Source organism: Cebidichthys violaceus, unplaced genomic scaffold, assembly GCF_023349555.1.
Source record: "Cebidichthys violaceus isolate CVI_PGR_0920_01 unplaced genomic scaffold, fCebVio1.0.p SCAF_29, whole genome shotgun sequence".
Lineage (NCBI taxonomy): Eukaryota > Metazoa > Chordata > Actinopteri > Perciformes > Stichaeidae > Cebidichthys > Cebidichthys violaceus.
This window is the reverse complement of record NW_027176472.1, coordinates 1,743,049-1,763,048: the sequence shown is the minus strand read 5'-3', so window position 1 is coordinate 1,763,048 and position 20,000 is coordinate 1,743,049. Positions and strand designations below refer to the sequence as shown.

The 20,000-nt window shown below is 45.1% G+C and overlaps 1 protein-coding gene across 12 annotated transcripts in view; it reads left to right on the top strand.

Annotated features, from left to right (window-relative positions):
- The window catches only part of ptprt (protein tyrosine phosphatase receptor type T), a 204,831-nt gene that overhangs the window by 167,286 nt on the left and 17,545 nt on the right, over positions 1 to 20,000 (top strand). For 8 of the 12 annotated variants that reach the window (XM_068722016.1, XM_068722014.1, XM_068722013.1 and 5 more), the window contains 4 exons: positions 9,796 to 9,881; positions 13,612 to 13,648; positions 15,613 to 15,710; positions 16,538 to 16,654. In XM_068722016.1, the coding sequence (XP_068578117.1) occupies positions 9,796 to 9,881; positions 13,612 to 13,648; positions 15,613 to 15,710; positions 16,538 to 16,654 (338 nt within the window). The remainder of the gene's footprint in view (positions 1 to 9,795; positions 9,882 to 13,611; positions 13,649 to 15,612; positions 15,711 to 16,537; positions 16,655 to 20,000) is intronic. The other 4 variants (XM_068722019.1, XM_068722018.1, XM_068722010.1 and 1 more) reach the window with 1 other exon arrangement.

Below are 20,000 nucleotides of genomic sequence, written 5' to 3'. Positions count from 1 at the left end.
CTCCTCCTCTCCTTAAACCCCCTCTCCTCCTCTCATCAAACATTCTTTCCTCCTCTCCTTAAACCTCCTCTCCTCAAACCTCCTCTCCTCCTTTCCTTAAACCCCCTCTCCTCAAACCTTCTCTCCCCCTCTCCTCAAACCTTCTCTCCCCCTCTCCTCAAACCTTCTCTCCCCCTCTCCTCAAACCTCTTCTTCCTCTCCTTAAACCTCCTCTCCCCCTCTCCTCAAACCTCCTCTTCCTCCCCTTAAACCCCCTCTCCTCCTCTCATCAAACCTCCTCTTCTTAAACCTCCTCTCATCAAACTTCCTCTCCTCCTCCCCTTAAACCCCCTCTCCTCCTCTCATCAAACCTCCTCTCCTCCTCTTCTTAAACCTCCTCTCCTCAAACCTCCTCTCCTCCTCCCCTTAAACCCCCTCTTCTCCTCTCATCAAACCTCCTCTCCTCCTCTTCTTAAACCTCCTCTCATCAAACTTCCTCTCCTCCCCTTAAACCCCCTCTTCTCCTCTCATCAAACCTTCTCTCCTCCTCTCCTTAAACCTCCTCTCCTCAAACCTCCTCTCCTCCTCTCCTTAAACCCCCTCTTCTCCTCTCATCAAACCTTCTCTCCTCCTCTCCTTAAACCTCCTCTCCTCAAACCTCCTCTCCTCCTCTCCTTAAACCTCCTCTCCTCAAACCTCCTCTCCTCCTCTCCTTAAACCTCTCCTCCTCTCCTTAAACCTCCTCTCCTCCTCTCCTCCTCTCCTTAAACCTCCTCTCCTCTCCTTAAACCCTTTCTCCTCCTCTCCTTAAACCTCCTCTCCTCAAACCTCCTCTCCTCCTCTCCTTAAACCTTCTCTCCTCCTCTCCTTAAACCCCCTCTCCTCAAGCCTCCTCTCCTCCTCTCCTTAAACCTCCTCTCCTCCTCTCCTTAAACCTTCTCTCCTCCTCTCCTTAAACCCCCTCTCCTCAAACCTCCTCTCCTCCTCTCCTTAAACCTCCTCTCCTCAAACCTCCTCTCCTCCTCTCCTTAAACCTCCTCTCCTCCTCCCATCAAACCTCCTCTCCTCCCTTCCACTCCTAACATTCCTGTCTCCCTCACATCTTGTTTTATTCCCATTCTGTAATTCATCTTTTCTCCTCCTCTCTTCTTTTTTTCTCTCTTCCCAAACATCTTCATCTTCATCCCTTCTGTCATCTACAATCATACTTGTCTCCCTCCCCCTCCCCCTTTTCTCCCTTCCTGTAATTGTTTTAATGTTTCTTCTGCTCCATCTGCTCTCCCCCGTATCCTCACCTCTTCTTCCTCTCATCTCTTATTTGTTTTATTCTTCTCATTTCTGTGAAGGTGTTATATCTATTCTACTTTAAATCCCTTTCTTACATCACATTGCATTCTGCCTCTTCCTCTCTCCTCTTTTAAACTCCTTCTCACCTTTCCTTGCTTTCTTTCCTCTCCTTTGCTCTCCATCCATCCTGTCTGATTAACTCTGACAGCATCTGTGTTGAGGCAAAGCTCAGTAGTGTTTCCTCATTACAGGCATCTGTCTGCTTCTATTTCCTCCTCTCCTCCCCTCCTCCTCCCCCTCCTCACTTGCTCTTTTTTCTTCTCCTTCTCTGCCAGAAGTTCATTTATATTTCAACAAAATAAACAGATTCATTGGTGAGCATTCACACGTGTGCATAATGAGGGTGTGTGTGTGTGTGTGTGTGTGTGTGTGTGTGTGTGTGTGTGTGTGTGTGTGTGTGTGTGTGTGTGATGAAGGAGCACTAAGGTGAGGAGGAGGTGGTGTGTTGAAGTGTGTGTGGTCATGTGCTTGTTGTTATATAGGTCTTCATTTACACTCCTACACAACACATTAGTGTCAAAGTGTGTGTGTGTGTGTGTGTGTGTGTGTGTGTGTGTGTGTGTGTGTGTGTGTGTGTGTGTGTGTGTGTGTGTTGTGTACCACTTTGATGTGTGAGTGAAGATGAGATGTGTGTGTGTCACTTTCACTTTCTCATTTTCAACATTTTTCACCGTTTAGGAACAACAACACATTTGAGTTTAATCTGAAATGATTCCATGAACTGTATTTAATTAAAACAAAGACGACGTCTGAAGAGGAGTTTAGAGAGGAGGAGTTTAAAGAGGAGGAGTTTAAAAAGGAGGAGTTTAAAGAGGAGTTTAGAGTTTAAAGAGGAGTTTAAAGAGGAGTTTAGAGTTTAAAGAGGAGTTTAAAGAGGAGTAGTTTAGAGAAGAGTTTAGAGTTTAAAGAGGAGTTTAGAGAGGAGTTTAGAGTTTAAAGAGGAGTTTAAAAAGGAGGAGTTTAGAGAGGAGTTTAAAGAGGATGAGTTTAGAGAGGAGTTTAGAGTTTAAAGAGGAGTTTAGAGTTTAAAGGGGAGTTTAGAGAGGAGCAGTTTAGAGAGGACTTTAAAGAGGAGTTTAAAGAGGAGTTTAGAGTTTAAAGAGGAGTCTAAAGAGGAGTTTAGAGAGGAGTTTAAAGAGGAGTTTAGAGAGGAGTTTAAAGATGAGTTTAGAGAGGAGTTTAAAGATGAGTTTAGAGAGGAGTTTAGAGGAGGAGTTTAAAGATGAGTTTAGAGAGGAGTTTAGAGAGGAGTTTAGAGAGGAGTTTAAAGATGAGTTTAAAGAGGAGTTTAGAGAGGAGTTTAAAGATGAGTTTAGAGAGGAGTTTAGAGGAGGAGTTTAGAGAGGAGTTTAGAGGAGTTTAGAGAGGAGTTTAAAGAGGAGTTTAGAGAGGAGTTTAAAGATGAGTTTAGAGAGGAGTTTAGAGAGGAGTTTAGAGGAGTTTAGAGAGAAGTTTAAAGAGGAGTTTAGAGAGGAGTTTAAAGATGAGTTTAGAGAGGAGTTTAGAGGAGGAGTTTAAAGAGGAGTTTAGAGAGGAGTTTAAAGATGAGTTTAGAGAGGAGTTTAAAGATGAGTTTAGAGAGGAGTTTAGAGAGGAGTTTAAAGTTTAAAGAGGAGTTTAGAGTTTAAAGGGGAGTTTAGAGAGGAGCAGTTTAGAGAGGACTTTAAAGAGGAGTTTAAAGAGGAGTTTAGAGTTTAAAGAGGAGTCTAAAGAGGAGTTTAGAGAGGAGTTTAAAGAGGAGTTTAGAGAGGAGTTTAAAGATGAGTTTAGAGAGGAATTTAAAGATGAGTTTAGAGATGAGTTTAGAGAGGAGTTTAAAGATGAGTTTAGAGAGGAGTTTAAAGATGAGTTTAGAGAGGAGTTTAGAGGAGTTTAGAGAGGAGTTTAGAGGAGTTTAGAGAGAAGTTTAAAGAGGAGTTTAGAGAGGAGTTTAAAGATGAGTTTAGAGAGGAGTTTAAAGATGAGTTTAGAGAGGAGTTTAGAGGAGGAGTTTAAAGAGGAGTTTAGAGAGGAGTTTAAAGATGAGTTTAGAGAGGAGTTTAAAGATGAGTTTAGAGAGGAGTTTAAAGGAGGAGTTTAAAGATGAGTTTAGAGAGGAGTTTAAAGATGAGTTTAGAGAGGAGTTTAAAGAGGAGTTTAGAGAGGAGTTTAGAGAGGAGTTTAGAGAGGAGTTTAGAGAGGAGTTTAGAGAGGAGTTTAAAGATGAGTTTAGAGAGAAGTTTAAAGAGGAGTTTAGAGAGAAGTTTAAAGATGAGTTTAGAGGAGTTTAAAGATGAGTTTAGAGAGGAGTTTAGAGGAGTTTAGAGAGGAGTTTAAAGATGAGTTTAGAGAGGAGTTTAAAGATGAGTTTAGAGGAGTTTAAAGATGAGTTTAGAGAGGAGTTTAAAGATGAGTTTAGAGGAGTTTAAAGATGAGTTTAGAGAGGAGTTTAAAGATGAGTTTAGAGAGGAGTTTAGAGAGGAGTTTAGAGGAGGAGTTTAAAGATGAGTTTAGAGAGGAGTTTAGAGGAGGTGTTTAAAGAGGAGTTCAAAGAGGAGGTGTTTAAAGAGGAGTTTAAAATGAGCTCAGCCTGGTTTCATTCTATCAGGGACAGTTTAAAGATAAGATGAGGTTAATTATGACTCAAGTGAAGTTTGAGTTTCTTTTTTCTGATTTCTAACCTTTTCTTCATATGATTATTTTAGTGACAATAAAGTGGTTTCTTGAACAGAGTATGTTTCTCTCAGACACACATGCTGTTTTAATGTAAGGAAGCCATTTAACTGATGAACACACTTAATGTAAAGCAAAGCTGTGGGACGTTTCTTCTTCATCGTGCAGAGACAAGAAGAGACATGAGAGACATGTGATGTCCTGATTCATGAGTCACTGAGTGGATCTCTGTATCGTTGATCCGTTGGTTGTTTGATGGAACTTTACAATGACTGGAACAGAACTCGAGCTCAAACTGAGTTTCATGATCATTTCTCTCCTTCATCTCTTTTTCTCTACACTTCTGTCGAACAGCTGGAAACAGCTCGCTGAGGTCTGTGTGTGTGTGTGTGTGTGTGTGTGTGTGTGTGTGTGTGTGTGTGTGTGTGTGTTTGACACAGCTGCAGGGAGCTCTGCTCTTAATAGACTATTACACACTGTAACACACACACACACACACACACACACACACACACACACACACACATATACACATATAGTAGCTGACACTGGAACACACACACACACACACACACACACACACACACACACACACACATAGTAGCTGACACTGGAACACACACACACACACACATATAGTAGCTGACACTGGAACACACACACATCACTTGGACATTAAAACACACCTCTTAAAGATTTCCCAGAAAATATGAGCAAGTGAAGAACGCACACTTTAACACACTTACACACTACTCAATCTCTCTCACACACACACACACACACACACACACACACACACAGACACACACACGCTATTAAATCCCATGATGCCTGCAGCCGCGCTGACAGCAGCGAGTTGCCATCAGTGAGTTGAGCTCCAGAGGGAGTTAACTGATTAACTATATCTGTGACAGACTCAATCCATGCTTAGTGGAGACTGGAGAAGGAGGCAAGGAGAGCAGGAGGAGCTGAGAGGGAAAGAGGGGAGAGAGGAGCTGAGAGGGAAGAAGGGGAGAGAGGAGCTGAGGGGGAAGGAGGGGAGAGAGGAGCTGAGAGGGAAGAAGGGGAGAGAGGAGCTGAGGGGGAAGGAGGGGAGAGAGGAGCTGAGGGGGAAGAAAGGGTGAGAGGAGCTGAGGGGGAAGGAGGGGAGAGAGGAGCTGAGGGGGAAGAGGGGGAGAGAGGAGCTGAGAGGAGCTGAGAGGGAAGGAGGGGAGAGAGGAGCTGAGAGGAGCTGAGAGGGAAGGAGGGGAGAGAGGAGCTGAGAGGGAAGAAGGGGAGAGAGGAACTGAGGGGGAAGAAGGGGAGAGAGGAGCTGAGAGGGAAGAAGGGGAGAGAGGAGCTGAGGGGGAAGGAGGGGAGAGAGGAGCTGAGGGGGAAGAAAGGGTGAGAGGAGCTGAGGGGGAAGAGGGGGAGAGAGGAGCTGAGAGGAGCTGAGAGGGAAGGAGGGGAGAGAGGAGCTGAGAGGGAAGAAGGGGAGAGAGGAGCTGAGGGGGAAGAGGGGGAGAGAGGAGCTGAGAGGGAAGGAGGGGAGAGAGGAGCTGAGAGGGAAGGAGGGGAGAGAGGAGCTGAGAGGGAAGAAGGGGAGAGAGGAGCTGAGGGGGACGGAGGGGAGAGAGGAACTGAGGGGGAAGGAGGGGAGAGAGGAGCTGAGGGGGAAGAAGGGGAGAGAGGAGCTGAGAGGGAAGAAGGGGAGAGAGGAACTGAGGGGGAAGAAGGGGAGAGAGGAACTGAGGGGGAAGAAGGGGAGAGAGGAACTGAGGGGGAAGAAGGGGAGAGAGGAGCTGAGAGGGAAGAAGGGGAGAGAGGAACTGAGGGGGAAGAAGGGGAGAGAGGAGCTGAGAGGGAAGAAGGGGAGAGAGGAGCTGAGGGGGAAGGAGGGGAGAGAGGAGCTGAGGGGGAAGGAGGGGAGAGAGGAGCTGAGGGGGAAGGAGGGGAGAGAGGAGTTGAGAAGGAAGAAGGGGAGAGAGGAACTGAGGGGGAAGGAGGGGAGAGAGGAGCTGAGGGGGAAGAAGGGGAGAGAGGAGCTGAGAGGGAAGAAGGGGAGAGAGGAACTGAGGGGGAAGAAGGGGAGAGAGGAACTGAGGGGGAAGAAGGGGAGAGAGGAGCTGAGAGGGAAGAAGGGGAGAGAGGAACTGAGGGGGAAGAAGGGGAGAGAGGAGCTGAGGGGGAAGAAGGGGAGAGAGGAGCTGAGGGGGAAGGAGGGGAGAGAGGAGCTGAGGGGGAAGGAGGGGAGAGAGGAGCTGAGGGGGAAGGAGGGGAGAGAGGAGTTGAGAAGGAAGAAGGGGAGAGAGGAGTAAAACATCTTGTTCAGCACTTTCAAGTTGCTCCTGTGAGCGTTTTTGGTTCTTCTCCATCTGTTGATGTGTCATTTAGCAGATCATTAGTTCTCCTCCATGATGAGGAGCCGGATTGAGTTCATGTTTGATTTTCACTCCACATCATATCATCTAAGCAGCAGCGTTCTATTCCTCCTGGAGGCCGTGGAGCTTCCTTTTGTAGGAACAGAGGGAACATGTTGAACTAGTGAGGAGGAACGCTGAGAACGCTGAGGTGGATATTTTGTAGGAGAAGCAAAAAAGCTTCTACTGTCAGACACAAAGTTCAGTGAAGGTCATGAGATTCCTCCATCTGATCCCAGCTGAGAGTTTCATTAGTGCTGCGGTCAGCATTACTTAAACTCATCAAGCAGAGTAGACTTTAACCGTACGGAGCAATGAAAGGAGCTTTATTCATGGACCTGGAGCACAATGACTCCGGAGATCATCTCCTGCTCCAGTGAGGAGGTCTCGCTGTGTTGTGCTGCTCCTCATCATGGTGAGGGTTAGGGTTAGGGGAGGGGAGGGTTTTTTGGGTTTTAAAGTTCCTTTATTTCACTATTTCAGTGAAACCAGAAACATTCTAAAACATCATTTGAAAAGCAAAAAAATGGGGGGAAAAAATAAAAACTTCAAATAAATCAAAACAAAACAAAAAGGAGAGGTGAGGAGAGGAGAGGGGAGGGGAGGGGAGGGGAGGGGAGGGGAGGGGAGGGGAGGAGAGGGGAGGAGGATTTGTATGTTGAGGTTGTGATTGGTTTATGTTTCAATCTTTCACTTCCTGTTGTTCAAAGACATGTGCACACATAGATTACTTTCATTTAAAAAAACCACATGCGTGTGTGTGTGTGTGTGTGTGTGTGTGTGTGTGTGTGTGTGTGTGTGTGTGTGTGTGTGTGTGTGTGTGTGTGTGTGTGAGCTGATGACAGGATCTTGGAGCGGCTGAATGGAGTCAAGCTGCCGTCTCTGTTTCCTCTAGAAGCTGTAAAAGAAGAAAAAAGAAATATTTCGTCACAAAACGATTGTAGAAATAATAGAAAGAGAAAAGACTCTGAATCTGGATTCATGTCCGGTGATCTAGAAGTGAACATGTGGCAATCAGGCCTCTCTGACCGCAGGAGGCTTCGTGTCTGTCCAGAGGGACGACACTCAGAACCTTAGAGTCCAGACACTCAGGGCGTCTTCCTGGGTAGTCGTTATGTCACGTGAGGTGAGACCCAGAGACGCAGCACATCATCGCTTCAGCCCATCAGCTCCTGTTTAACTCGGGACTCGGTGATTGGAAACAACAATGGCGTCTCAACACCTGTTTGCAAAACTCGATCCAAATGTTTGACAACCGGAGCTTTCAACTACATCTCATGGTCTGCATCAGCCAATGGAGTCGGTTCTTGAGCTGGTTCAGTTTGAATGAAATCATTTTTTATAATAAGAATAATCTTCGTCAACATCTTGTTCATCTCAGAGTCTTCATCAGAGCTTTAGCCCAGTGGTTCTCAACCGGTCTGGCTGTGGGACCCACCATCACCCCTCAAAGACGAGCCGTGACCCGGGTTTCTCAATCCATATCTCATGTACCATTACAAGGCATTAACGCCAAATACTGTTAAGGAGTGCGAATAAAAAATAAAAAAATCCCCTTCAAAATAAAAGCACAGGATTTTTTGGGGGGATTTTTTTTTGTCAAAGGCCCGCGACCCACTGAAAACGGGTCCAAGACCCACTTTTGGGTCTCGACCCACCACTTGAGAATCACTGCTTTAGTAGACTCAGGACACAACCTCTGGTTCCTTAAAGAGAAGTCAAAGCTTCAAAAAAAAAAAAAAAAGGTTAAAAACACCCTCACAAACAGAAACAAAGTGGTGGAGCAGAAGTGTTGATCTCTCACTTCCTATCAGAGTTCATGAGTCAGACTGCAGGCTAACCGTGGTTAGCTAGCTGTGTGCTCGCTTCAAGTAGCATCAGTCAGTGAAGTCCTGTGTATTAGCGTTTCACTGACTTCAAAGTACACAAGTGATCCCTTTTAAAATCCCCGTCTCTGCCGCCAGGTTTCTCTCCCTCCCTCCCTCCCTCCTCCCCCGTTTCTCTCAGCACATTTTCACTTTTCGCCCTCATTCCACTTTGCAGTTGTCAATTTCTGCTCTGCTCTGCGTTTTTTTTATATATATTTTTTTGTATGTCTTTGTTTTCTTCACATCCTCTCCCTTTCATCCAAATCCTCCCCTCACACGCCTCAGAGAGCGAACGAGAGGGTTGGAGCGTGTCAACAGTAAGAACGGAAAATAGATAGATAATCAGTCCAAAGCGTGCTTCAATTACCTCACGACGAAACAGAGTCACTGCCAGCCATTATCATAATCACTCCATTTAAACTATGGGTGGCTGTTAGAGCACAGAGCTGAATCATTGACATTCAAAGGGGAGCGAGAAAAGGTGGATTTAGTGTACAATACATATATATATATATATATATATATATATATATATATATATATATATATATATATATATATATATATATATATATATATATAAATATAGCTCATCTGGTATTTAGAGCAGCTCATATTCACTAGTTCTTATATATTGTTTTGAGGTGGTAATGTGCAAGGTTGTTGATTAATTACTGTTCTTTAGTTCAAATGAAATAATATTTCTAGTGTGCTTATTGCTCTGGTGTCAATCACATAACTTGTGGGTCCTGTGTTTTCATCTTAATGTATTTTAAACGTGTTGGTGCTCATTGGGTTTCTGGAGCTGGCGCTCTATTGTTCATATCCAGCCATGCGTGTGCTCTGACTACTAAACTTAGCATCAAAGACCGCCCCTCTTCTTACCAGAGTCTTATATATATCTATATATTCTCATATATGTAGTATACAGTCTACCTGTCAAGTGCAACAGCTTGATTCTGGATGTTATAGTAACGGTCTCTGATCTCCCGTTGCTTGGTTAGCCTGAGTCTTGCTTCATCCATCTTATTTTCCAGCATTGGTCAGGAGCAGGCTGGTGGTGAAATAACCTCAGGTCTTAGCTGTTTAGTTCTTATTCCGGCTTTTTTTCCTTCTCTTCCTGGGTTGTTTTAAATGGCGTTTGGCTCAGCCGGTCCGGTTGAGCAGTGGGAAGGTTATTTTTGTAGTCTTGATTGTACAATCGCTCCACAACCCGTTATTTTCCAGCAAACAGCTAAAAGAAAGCATCATCGGTAGGAGGCGGGACTTGACCCCGCGGCCTCTAGGGTCAAAGTGACACGCTGTGTTTGCTCAAGACTATTATTTGCCGCTGAGAGAGGATTTTCATTATTCATGACGTGCATGACTACAGATAGCTAGGTAGGTATACGTGGGTCATTTAAGGAATTTGAACAAACAACAAGCGCTGTCATGTCTCTGCTTCACACAGCCACCTAACGTTGGGCCCAGTTGGTTTCCCATCCGGTCAGTTAGCTGCTCCGATCTGTGGGTAAATGTAACTTTAGGCCTGTTGTATTTTGTGCTATCTGACCCCACAGACGATCACACAAGAGTCCGACTGCAGCTGCTGGACGGAGACCCCCACTCTGACTACATCAACGCTAATTATATTGACGTGAGTGCACACACACACACACACACACACACACACACACACACACAGATATTTGTTCTTTAGTGTTGTTCACTTGAGTTGGGTTGAAGCATGCAGTTGTGATGGTTAGGTGCTGGCAAATTAAACTCCACCAGTCCATCACAACTGCATGCTTCAACCCAACTCTAATTAAATTTGGTAAACTCTACGTGTCTTAATGCTAGCAGTACTCCTTAAACCCAAGTCATAGGAGCCCAAAGACCTTTAAGTAGGTGAAAGAATCGCCTCACTTACCAAAAATTTTCTAATGTTTCAAAATCTCTCTTTGGAGGTCTACAACTGTAATCGGTCTTTGCGAAGAGAGGGGTCGCCTACAGTCTTTCTTGCCCGCCTCAGAGTCCTGGAGGCAAATGAGTCTTGGAGGGACGGCAGATTACAGCCAATATCAGCCTCTCAGCTGTCCTCAATTTAATCTCCCACTCACAGCTGACTGCTGTAACAATAGTCTTAATGAATTTGGAACATAATGCTTATTTTCTTCAGAAAAAATAAATAAATAATCAAACCCAAACAATACATTCCTTCGGTGAAGATAACGCCATACTTATAGCATGGTCTTACAGACAATAAGAAAGCGATACGTGTTTTCATCTCAGCGAGATTAAATGTCTCATAGGGAGGTTTTGTGGAGAAGAGGGCTTTACAGGGACAGGAGGGGGATAGTCATTTGTTGGAGAGTCTTCTGTTTTTATCTGCCCCGTTGTTAGACGACTAAGATCCCCTCTATTATTTAGTTTGATGCTGATTCGGAAAATGACCTTGAGTTATGCTTCTTAGAGGAGTGGAGGGGCTGGAGAGGGAGGGAGACGGGACAAAGTGGAAAAAAGGATGGGAGAAAGAAACTGGGGAGAGGAGGAGGAAGAGGAAAAACTTATAGATGGATTCAATTTGAATCAATATATATATATAGCCCAATATCCCGAATCTCAAATATGCCTTAGAGGGCTTTACAATCTGTAGAGCAGGTGACATCTTTCTTCTGTCCATGGATCCTCGCATCGGGAAAGGAAAATCTCCCCCCAAAAGAACCTTGAACAGGGAAAGAAAAGGAAGAAACCTCAGCCCTAACAACAAACCTGAGCCAGCCCTAACAACAAACCTGAGCCAGCCCTAACTATTGACCTGAGCCAGCCCTAACTATAAACCTGAGCCAGCCCTAACCATAAACCTGAGCCAGCCTTAACTATAAACCTGAGCCAGCCCTAACTATTGACCTGAGCAAGCCCTAACTATTAACCTGAGCCAACTCTAACAAGCCTGAGCCAGCCCTAACATCAAACCTGACCCAGCCCTAACTATTGACCTGAGCCAGCCCTAACTATAAACCTGAGCCAGCCCTAACCATAAACCTGAGCCAGCCTTAACTATAAACCTGAGCCAGCCCTAACTATTGACCTGAGCCAGCCCTAACTACAAACCTGAGCCAGCCCTAACTACAAACCTGAGCCAACTCTAACAAGCCTGAGCCAGCCCTAACTATTGACCTGAGCCAGCCCTAACATCAAACCTGAGCCAGCCCTAACTACAAACCTGAGCCAGCCCTAACATCAAACCTGAGCCAGCCCTAACAATAAACCTGAGCCAACTCTAACAAGCCTGAGCCAGCCCTAACATCAAACCTGAGCCAGCCCTAACAACAAACCTGGGCCAGCCCTAACATCAAACCTGAGCCAGCCCTAACTATAAACCTGAGCCAGCCCTAACCATAAACCTGAGCCAGCCTTAACTATAAACCTGAGCCAGCCCTAACTATTGACCTGAGCCAGCCCTAACTACAAACCTGAGCCAGCCCTAACTACAAACCTGAGCCAACTCTAACAAGCCTGAGCCAGCCCTAACTATTGACCTGAGCCAGCCCTAACTACAAACCTGAGCCAGCCCTAACATCAAACCTGAGCCAGCCCTAACAATAAACCTGAGCCAACTCTAACAAGCCTGAGCCAGCCCTAACATCAAACCTGAGCCAGCCCTAACAACAAACCTGGGCCAGCCCTAACATCAAACCTGAGCCAGCCCTAACTATAAACCTGAGCCAGCCCTAACCATAAACCTGAGCCAGCCTTAACTATAAACCTGAGCCAGCCCTAACTATTGACCTGAGCCAGCCCTAACTACAAACCTGAGCCAGCCCTAACTACAAACCTGAGCCAACTCTAACAAGCCTGAGCCAGCCCTAACTATTGACCTGAGCCAGCCCTAACTACAAACCTGAGCCAGCCCTAACATCAAACCTGAGCCAGCCCTAACAATAAACCTGAGCCAACTCTAACAAGCCTGAGCCAGCCCTAACATCAAACCTGAGCCAGCCCTAACAACAAACCTGGGCCAGCCCTAACATCAAACCTGAGCCAGCCCTAACTATAAACCTGAGCCAGCCCTAACTACAAACCTGAGCCAGCCCTAACATCAAACCTGAGCCAGCCCTAACTATTGACCTGAGCCAGCCCTAACAATAAACATGAGCCAGCTCTAACCATAAACCTGAGCCAGCCCTAACTATAAGCATTATCAAAAAGGAAAGTCTTAAGCCTACACTTAAATGAGGTGAGTGTTTCTGCCCCCCGGACTTGAACTGGAAGCTGGTTCCACAGAATAGGAGCTTGATAACTGAAGGCTCTGGTTCCTGTTTTACTTTTAGACACTCTAGGAACCACAAGTAACATTGCATTCTGGGAGCACAGCTCTCGAGTGGGGTAATATGGTTCTATAAGCTCCTTAAGATGTGATGGTGTCTGACCAATTAAGGCTTTGTAGATTAGGTGAAGGATTTAAAATGATATTCTGGATTTTACAGGGAGCCACTGTAGAGAAGCTAATACAAGAGATATAGGATCTCTTTTCTTAGTTTTAGTCAGTACTCGTGTTGAATTGCAGTAATCTAGTCAGGGTCAAACAAACTCAGGACTTTCACCCAGGAGACAGCTGGTCATGTCCCAAATGAAAGTTATATTAGGTGATGACGTAATGTAACATGACTTGACTTGTAACTTTAAGTTGTATAATTATACTTAGGTAACAAAGATACTTATTATGTTTATACAAACCGTGATTTCCTAAACCTAACCGAGTAGTTTTGTTTCAATTCACGACGTTAACCCTGTAGAAAGATGTCAAGGTTTCACGTTTCCCCATCTGAAACATTAGAATGGTGGTGAGGACAACTGATTCAGGCCATTTAATGGACTGATAACAATAGAAATTAGTATGAAAAGAAGCAAGAAAGACGGAGGACGGACGGAGACGGTAGGGTGCAGGAATTGATTGATTGAAGGAAGTGAAGGAGGATCGTTTTAAATGGAGAAAGAGTAAGTAATCACTTCACCTCGAAAGTGAAGGAATGTCAAAAACAAGAGAAGAATTGGCGGAAGAATTTATGGAAGGAGGAAAAGATGGATTGGGAAGGAGCAATGGAAGCAGGCAGAAAGAACAGATGTAGACATGAATGAAGTAAAATGGACTAAAGCTAGAAGTATAAGAAATGAGATGAACTGATGATACGAAGGGAATGAAAGAAATGAAGGGTTAAGGAGCTGTGGAAGGAGAGATTCACAAAGGACAGGGGTGAGAGGAGGTGTCACAATTAGTTGGAAATCTGGGGAGACAGAAAATGGATCGTCTAGGGAAAGGTGAAAAAAAAGCAGAAGGTGAAAGAGAAAAAAAGACATTAACTGACTTTTTCTCTGTCTCACAGGGTTACCATAGACCCAGACATTACATCGCCACACAAGGTAAGTCAGCTGGCATGAGGAGTGTGTGCGAGAACACAGTGTGTGATTCTACTTCAGATACTAATGTGTGTGTGTGTGTGCGTGCGTGTTTGTGTGTGTGTGTGTGTGTGTGTGTGTAGCAGCCACCTGGTAAATGTCGTCCTTTTGGGCTGGAAGGCTATTACAACAACCTCCTAAATCTAAACCGCAGTATAAAATCCTCTTGACAAATTTAAGACCCCATTACCTCAAACCTCCGAACCACTATCTGGGATTGATAGTGTGTGAGTGCTTGTGTGTGTGTGCACACGCATGTGGGCCTCGCTGTTCATGTGTGCATGTTTTATGTGTTTGCGTACGTCTGCGCGGCCATTGCTGACGTATTTTAACATGACGTCGGAATGAACATGTTCTCACATCCAACTCATCGCATATGGACGGTGGGTCAGCGGCTCTCGAAGTCTGATTCCATCACATGGAGGCTCCTTCAGTTTAGTGTCTGTATGGACTCACTGCAATGAAACACATCCACGTCATCCTGAGACACTCAGAGCTGACTCAGGTTAGTTAACTCATGAGTTATCGGTTCCTCACAAGACTCATTAACTCGTTAGTTATTGGTCAGTCACGTGACTCATTAACTCTTTAGTTATTGGTCAGTCACGTGACTCATTAACTCGTTAGTTATTGGTTCGTCACGTGACTCATTAACTATTTAGTCGTTGGTCAGTCACGTGACTCATGAGTCTGTTAAGTTGAACTGGTAAGTTTTTGTCACCTAAACCTAACTTTCTGTGAGACACTATGCATGTAACGAGTTGAAACTCACACTGCGTATCTGATACGAAGAGCGGAGGGATACGTGGAGCGTCACAGAGGGATACGTGGAGCGTCACGGGGGATACGTAGAGCGTCACGGGGGATGCGTAGAGCATCACGGGGGATACGTAGAGCATCACGGGGGATACATAGAGCATCACGGGGGGATACGTAGAGTGTCACGGGGATACATAAAGCGTCACGGGGGGATACGTAGAGCGTCACTAAGGCATACGTAGAGCGTCACGGGGGGATGCGTGGAGCGTCATGGAGGGATACGTAGAGCGTCACGGGGGGATACGTGGAGCGTCACTGAGGGATGCGTAGAGCATCACGGAGGGATACGTGGAGCGTCACTGAGGGATGCGTAGAGCATCACGGAGGGATACGTAGAACGTCACATAGGGATGCATAGAGCATCACGGGGGATACGTAGAGCGTCACAGGGGGATGCGTAGAGCGTCACGGGGGATACGTAGAGCGTCACTGAGGGATGCGTAGAGTATCACGGGGGATACGTAGAACGTCACGGAGGGATACGTAGAGCATCACGGAGGATACGTAGAACGTCACGGAGGGATACGTAGAGCATCACGGAGGGATACGTAGAGCGTCACAGAGGGATACGTAGAGCGTCACAGAGGGATACGTAGAACGTCACATAGGGATGCATAGAGCGTCACGGAGTGATACGTAGAACGTCACAGAGTGATACGTAGAGCATCACGGAGGGATACGTAGAGCGTCACAGAGGGATACGTAGAACGTCACATAGGGATGCATAGAGCGTCACGGAGTGATACGTAGAACGTCACAGAGTGATACGTAGAGCATCACGGAGGGATACGTAGAGCGTCACAGAGAGATACGTAGAGTGTCACAGAGGGATACGTAGAGCGTCACAGAGGGATACGTAGAACGTCACATAGGGATGCATAGAGCGTCACGGAGTGATACGTAGAACGTCACAGAGTGATACGTAGAGCGTCATAGTTTAGCTGAGAGCCACTGACCAAGCTGTGCTATTTGATGAGTTGGGAGTGAGAATGTACTGGAATGACAGTGTGTTCATGAATACATACACAGAGTGCATGTGCTCTGTTTGTGCATATCAGTGTGTGTGTAAATATATATATATAATGTGTGTGTGTGTGTGTGTGTGTCAGGGCCCATGCAGGAGACAGTGAGGGATTTCTGGAGGATGGTCTGGCAGGAAAACTCGGCCTCTATTGTCATGGTTACCAACCTGGTGGAGGTGGGCAGGGTGAGTTTATCGTCCAAGATTGTCTGTATGTGTGTGTGTTTGTTTGTGTGTGTGTATGTGTGTATGTGTGTGTGTGTGTGTTTGATCGAGAGGCCAAATACATGTAGATGCATGAGAATACATAATTAATTAATTCATGGTACCAGGTGTTATTGTATTTCATCTACATTACATCTACAATCCCAATCAAACAAATCAGTCATGAAATAGTCAAGCTGTATATTGTGCCAGATTTGCTAAAAATGCATAAATCAAGAAGTTTCTGAACTGATTGTGTTAATATATACTGTGGTCATGCTCAACAAGTCCTTTTACCTTTATTTGCACTTCCCATCCTGACCCAATGACTTTAGTTTAGGCAGCTTAAGTACTTGTTTTAATAAGTTAACCAGGTTATATTCCTGACCCTCACCTCTGCTGGAACTGTGGCTCACTTTTAACAATTAGTGATAGAAAGCACTTTGACGGTCCTCTACGTACAAAGCTCACAATCTCCGATCTCGCACCTTGAACATTTAAACTCGAATTCAGTCTGGGTAGACTGATTTTTCAGCCGTCACCATCTTCTCCCAGAGGCAGCCAAAAACAATAATGAAACTGTAAACCAAATGTGGACTTTAATCCAACACTGTAGGTGGCGATGCAGGAAAAACGTTGTATCAAAGCCAGGTGATGGTTTTCATGACTCCAACCATCTGCATCCAGATGTTTACTCTAGTAACTAGTGGTAGTATCGGATCTGGCACCGCCAATGCTCATTGGGTGATAATGACTGGCGTGTAGTACTCATTTAAATACGCCGTATGAATGTAAATTGTATTTTCCAGGTGAAGTGTGTGCGCTACTGGCCAGATGAGACTGAGGTTTACGGAGACATCAAGGTGACCCTGATAGAAACTGAACCTCTGGCTGAATACGTCATCAGAACATTCACCGTCCAAAAGGTAAACAAAGTTACTCATGGCTTCACCCTGTTTTCTAACCCTAGAACCGGGATTACATTACAGCCACTGTGTGACTGAGGGGCTAGAGTTGCTGGTTTGATTCTCACTGTTTAAAGAGGAGGATCACAAGCACGTTCTTTAGGACTCTGCACATGAGAAACAGCAGAAAGACTCTCCACAATAAGGAAAATAGGGCTCTGATATTAAAAAAATATACAGTATATATATATACATATATATTTTTTTTTTTTCTTTTTCATTGTTTCTCTGTTTAACTTTCTTGTTCGCTTTCTTCTTTTTTTTTTACAATTCATTTCATTTGACTTTATTTTTATTAAAAATGCATCAACTGTCGACAGTGGCACAGGTGAAGTAAATATTTATTGAAATCATGTATGAAACATGATACACATGTATGAACTAGAATCTTGCTGTCGTGTGTCTTCTCTCTCTCTCTCCCCCTCTCTTTCATCCCTATCTCCATATTTCCTTCCCCCTTCACTCGCGCGAAAGCAGCTTATGAAAACGAGTCTTCAAGTCTTCGCTGTCAGCTCGTTTAGCAAGCCATTAATCCCTACCACCTCTGAGTGTGTGTGTGTGTGCGTGTGTGTGTGTGTGTGTGTGTGTGTGTGTGTGTGTGTGTGTGTGTGTGTGTGCGCAAAGCTACTCTAAAATTCAAAGGAAGCTGACTTTGAAATGCCTGTCATTTTTCAGTATGCATTAATTCGTACAAACACACACCACACACAAACGTATTAATACATAATATGTGTGTGTGCGTGCGTGTGCATGCATGCATGTGTGTGTGTGTGTGTGTGTGTGTGTGTGTGTGTGTGTGTGAGGAACAAAGAGAAAGCAGTACAGAGTGTATACAGGTTCCGTTCCTCAGTTAAAAAGCTTTAATTTAAGAGAATAATAAGAAGAGCATCTTAATGAAAAGGTTCTTTTAAAGCTTACTGTATAAACTATGTGGACGGTTGCATCAAGTTGCTCCCGATGAGCAGACCAGCACCTCTCAGAGTGTGTGAGTGTGAATCCGAATGAGAAGAAAATTGCAATGCTCTTTGTCCAGTAAGTTAGAAAGACGCTACGTGAATACAGTCCGTTACCGTTATTTTCTCAGAGCATAGGAATCATATAATCAACATGAAAACAAAGGACTTCCTGAGGTTAGTCCACTGACGACGACCCAAGGTTAAAGAGGAAAGAGCCTTGAATCAAAAACTTTTGAAGAATCTGTACTAAATACAGTTTCTCAGTATTTACAGAGCTCAGTTCACTCGATGGACTGCGTCCAAAACAGAGAAGAGCAATCTGGTCTAATCAGATCTGGAGAAACCAAACAACTGGGTTCCTCTGCGCAGATCAAACTGTACGGGACTCAGCAGTGTACACAGATCTACAGAGAGGACAGATGGTTGGAGAGACGTGAGAATGGAGGAACCGACACTGAAGTCTGTTTAAAATGCTGAAACCCCATCAGCCCCTGACCGTGGTCACACCAGGAGATGTGGTTCAAAACAGGGACTCCACGTCTTCGTCTACCTTGAAGTGGACCGACCACACTCATGGGGATAACAACCTTCTTCGATCAAAGCTCTCGTCCATTGGTTTAGATGAGGCTTTGAGAAAGACGAAGGACTTGTTGTGCCGCACTGGACTAGACCAGCAGACATCCAGGTGTCTGCTTGAGTAGCAGCCGTCAGACCGAAACCACTGCTTTTTATTAAACAATGATTTCATTCACTCATGATTTCATGCTGAACTCCTCACACGCTCAGTCACCAGATATTCAAGAGAAAAAGAACGATCAAACATTATACGTCCCTGAAGCTCTCTAAAGGGTCGTCAGAGAGGTTCGTCGCTGTACGTTAGCCATCGTTACCGCTGAAACATTCGTATATTATCTGAGACGAAGGCGCATGAGGACCTGTAATAGAACCCGGCCACAGTTCTCACACAGTGTTCTTAGCTAATTAATGCGCTGTAATTCATAGAACACGAATCATGAACCAGGAAATATGAAGACCACAACAACCCACACAGGGAAGGGAGAGTTTGAATGTGTCCAATAAGAACTGGTCTGTGACCAGCAGAGCAGCGTTCATGTCCCCATGACATGAGAAGAACTAACCACTTATCGAGTTTTTCCTAAACCTAACTAAGTGGTTTTCCCTGCAAAGGTGGAAGTATAGTTTAAAACACCGTATCTGTAACAAGCGGAACCTGTGACTGTAACAAAAGGAATTCAGTCGTCGGCTGGTGTAACAGTGTGTTAGTCACGAACACTGATCCGCGACATTCTGTAATGTGTTGACAGCTTCGTTTGCAGTCCTCACAAAGGAGAGAGCAGGGTGGTGTTGCGCTCGTAATGCGACACAGAATAAAGGTAGCGGCTGTGTGGAGAGGCGAGGTAGGCGGTCTCATTAGTACCAACCAGTCACACATTCCAGGCTCCGTCTGAGGAGCATCAATGGGGAGTTGAGCTGTCGGATCACCTTGTGGTTTTCTGGGTGTTATTTTTTTCTCTCCTCCCTTTTCTTTGTCACAGACGTCTCTTCATCCTTCCTCGCACTCATTCCCTGACCTCTCTCCTCCTCATCTCTTGTCGCTGCTCCTCAGGTTTCCATAGAGAATATTCCAAAACAAAGAATTCACATCACCCGTGAGTCAGAACGGGAGCTTTAACAGCTACGGCCTTGTCCCGCTTCTATTCCGAGAGAGTGAACTGAAGTGAGAAGGATGCGTCTGCCCTCCATTTTAAGCCCCGTTTAGTTTAGAACAGTTAATGGAATCGATTGATTTGAATTATTAAAGCAGAAGCGTGTCGTGTTGTGGGGAAAAATTGAACGTCTGGAAGAAAGGGTCATGCATATCTAATGCTGAATCCTGGAGGCTGTGGATATTCCTACATCCTGAGAGACGCAGGTCAGAATTCAGAGTAGGGAACTAGAAGTAAGAGCTTTCAGCCTTCAGGCTGCTGAGGGCCGGTTGACAGGTCTCCAGTTGTCAGAACACACTGTTGTTAAGGGGTCCTAGAGGGGTCCTAGAGGGGTCTTAGAGGAGTCCTAGAGGGGTCCTGGTCCTCTATATTAACGTCACATCCGTATTTGTACTGTACCTCTGTGATTAAAGGTGTTAAATAGAGAAAAAAAATGATGCTACAGTGGTTACATTGGTGACCACCCCCTTTGACAAGTCAACGTTGGTTTATTTCTCTCCTAACTTCCTCTCTTAACTCAGATATCTTAACTCATTGTATTTGACATTGAACTAGTGCTAACTGACATCACGACACATCGTGTAGCTTTGCCTTTTACATGCCGGCTGAGAAAATCACACAAAC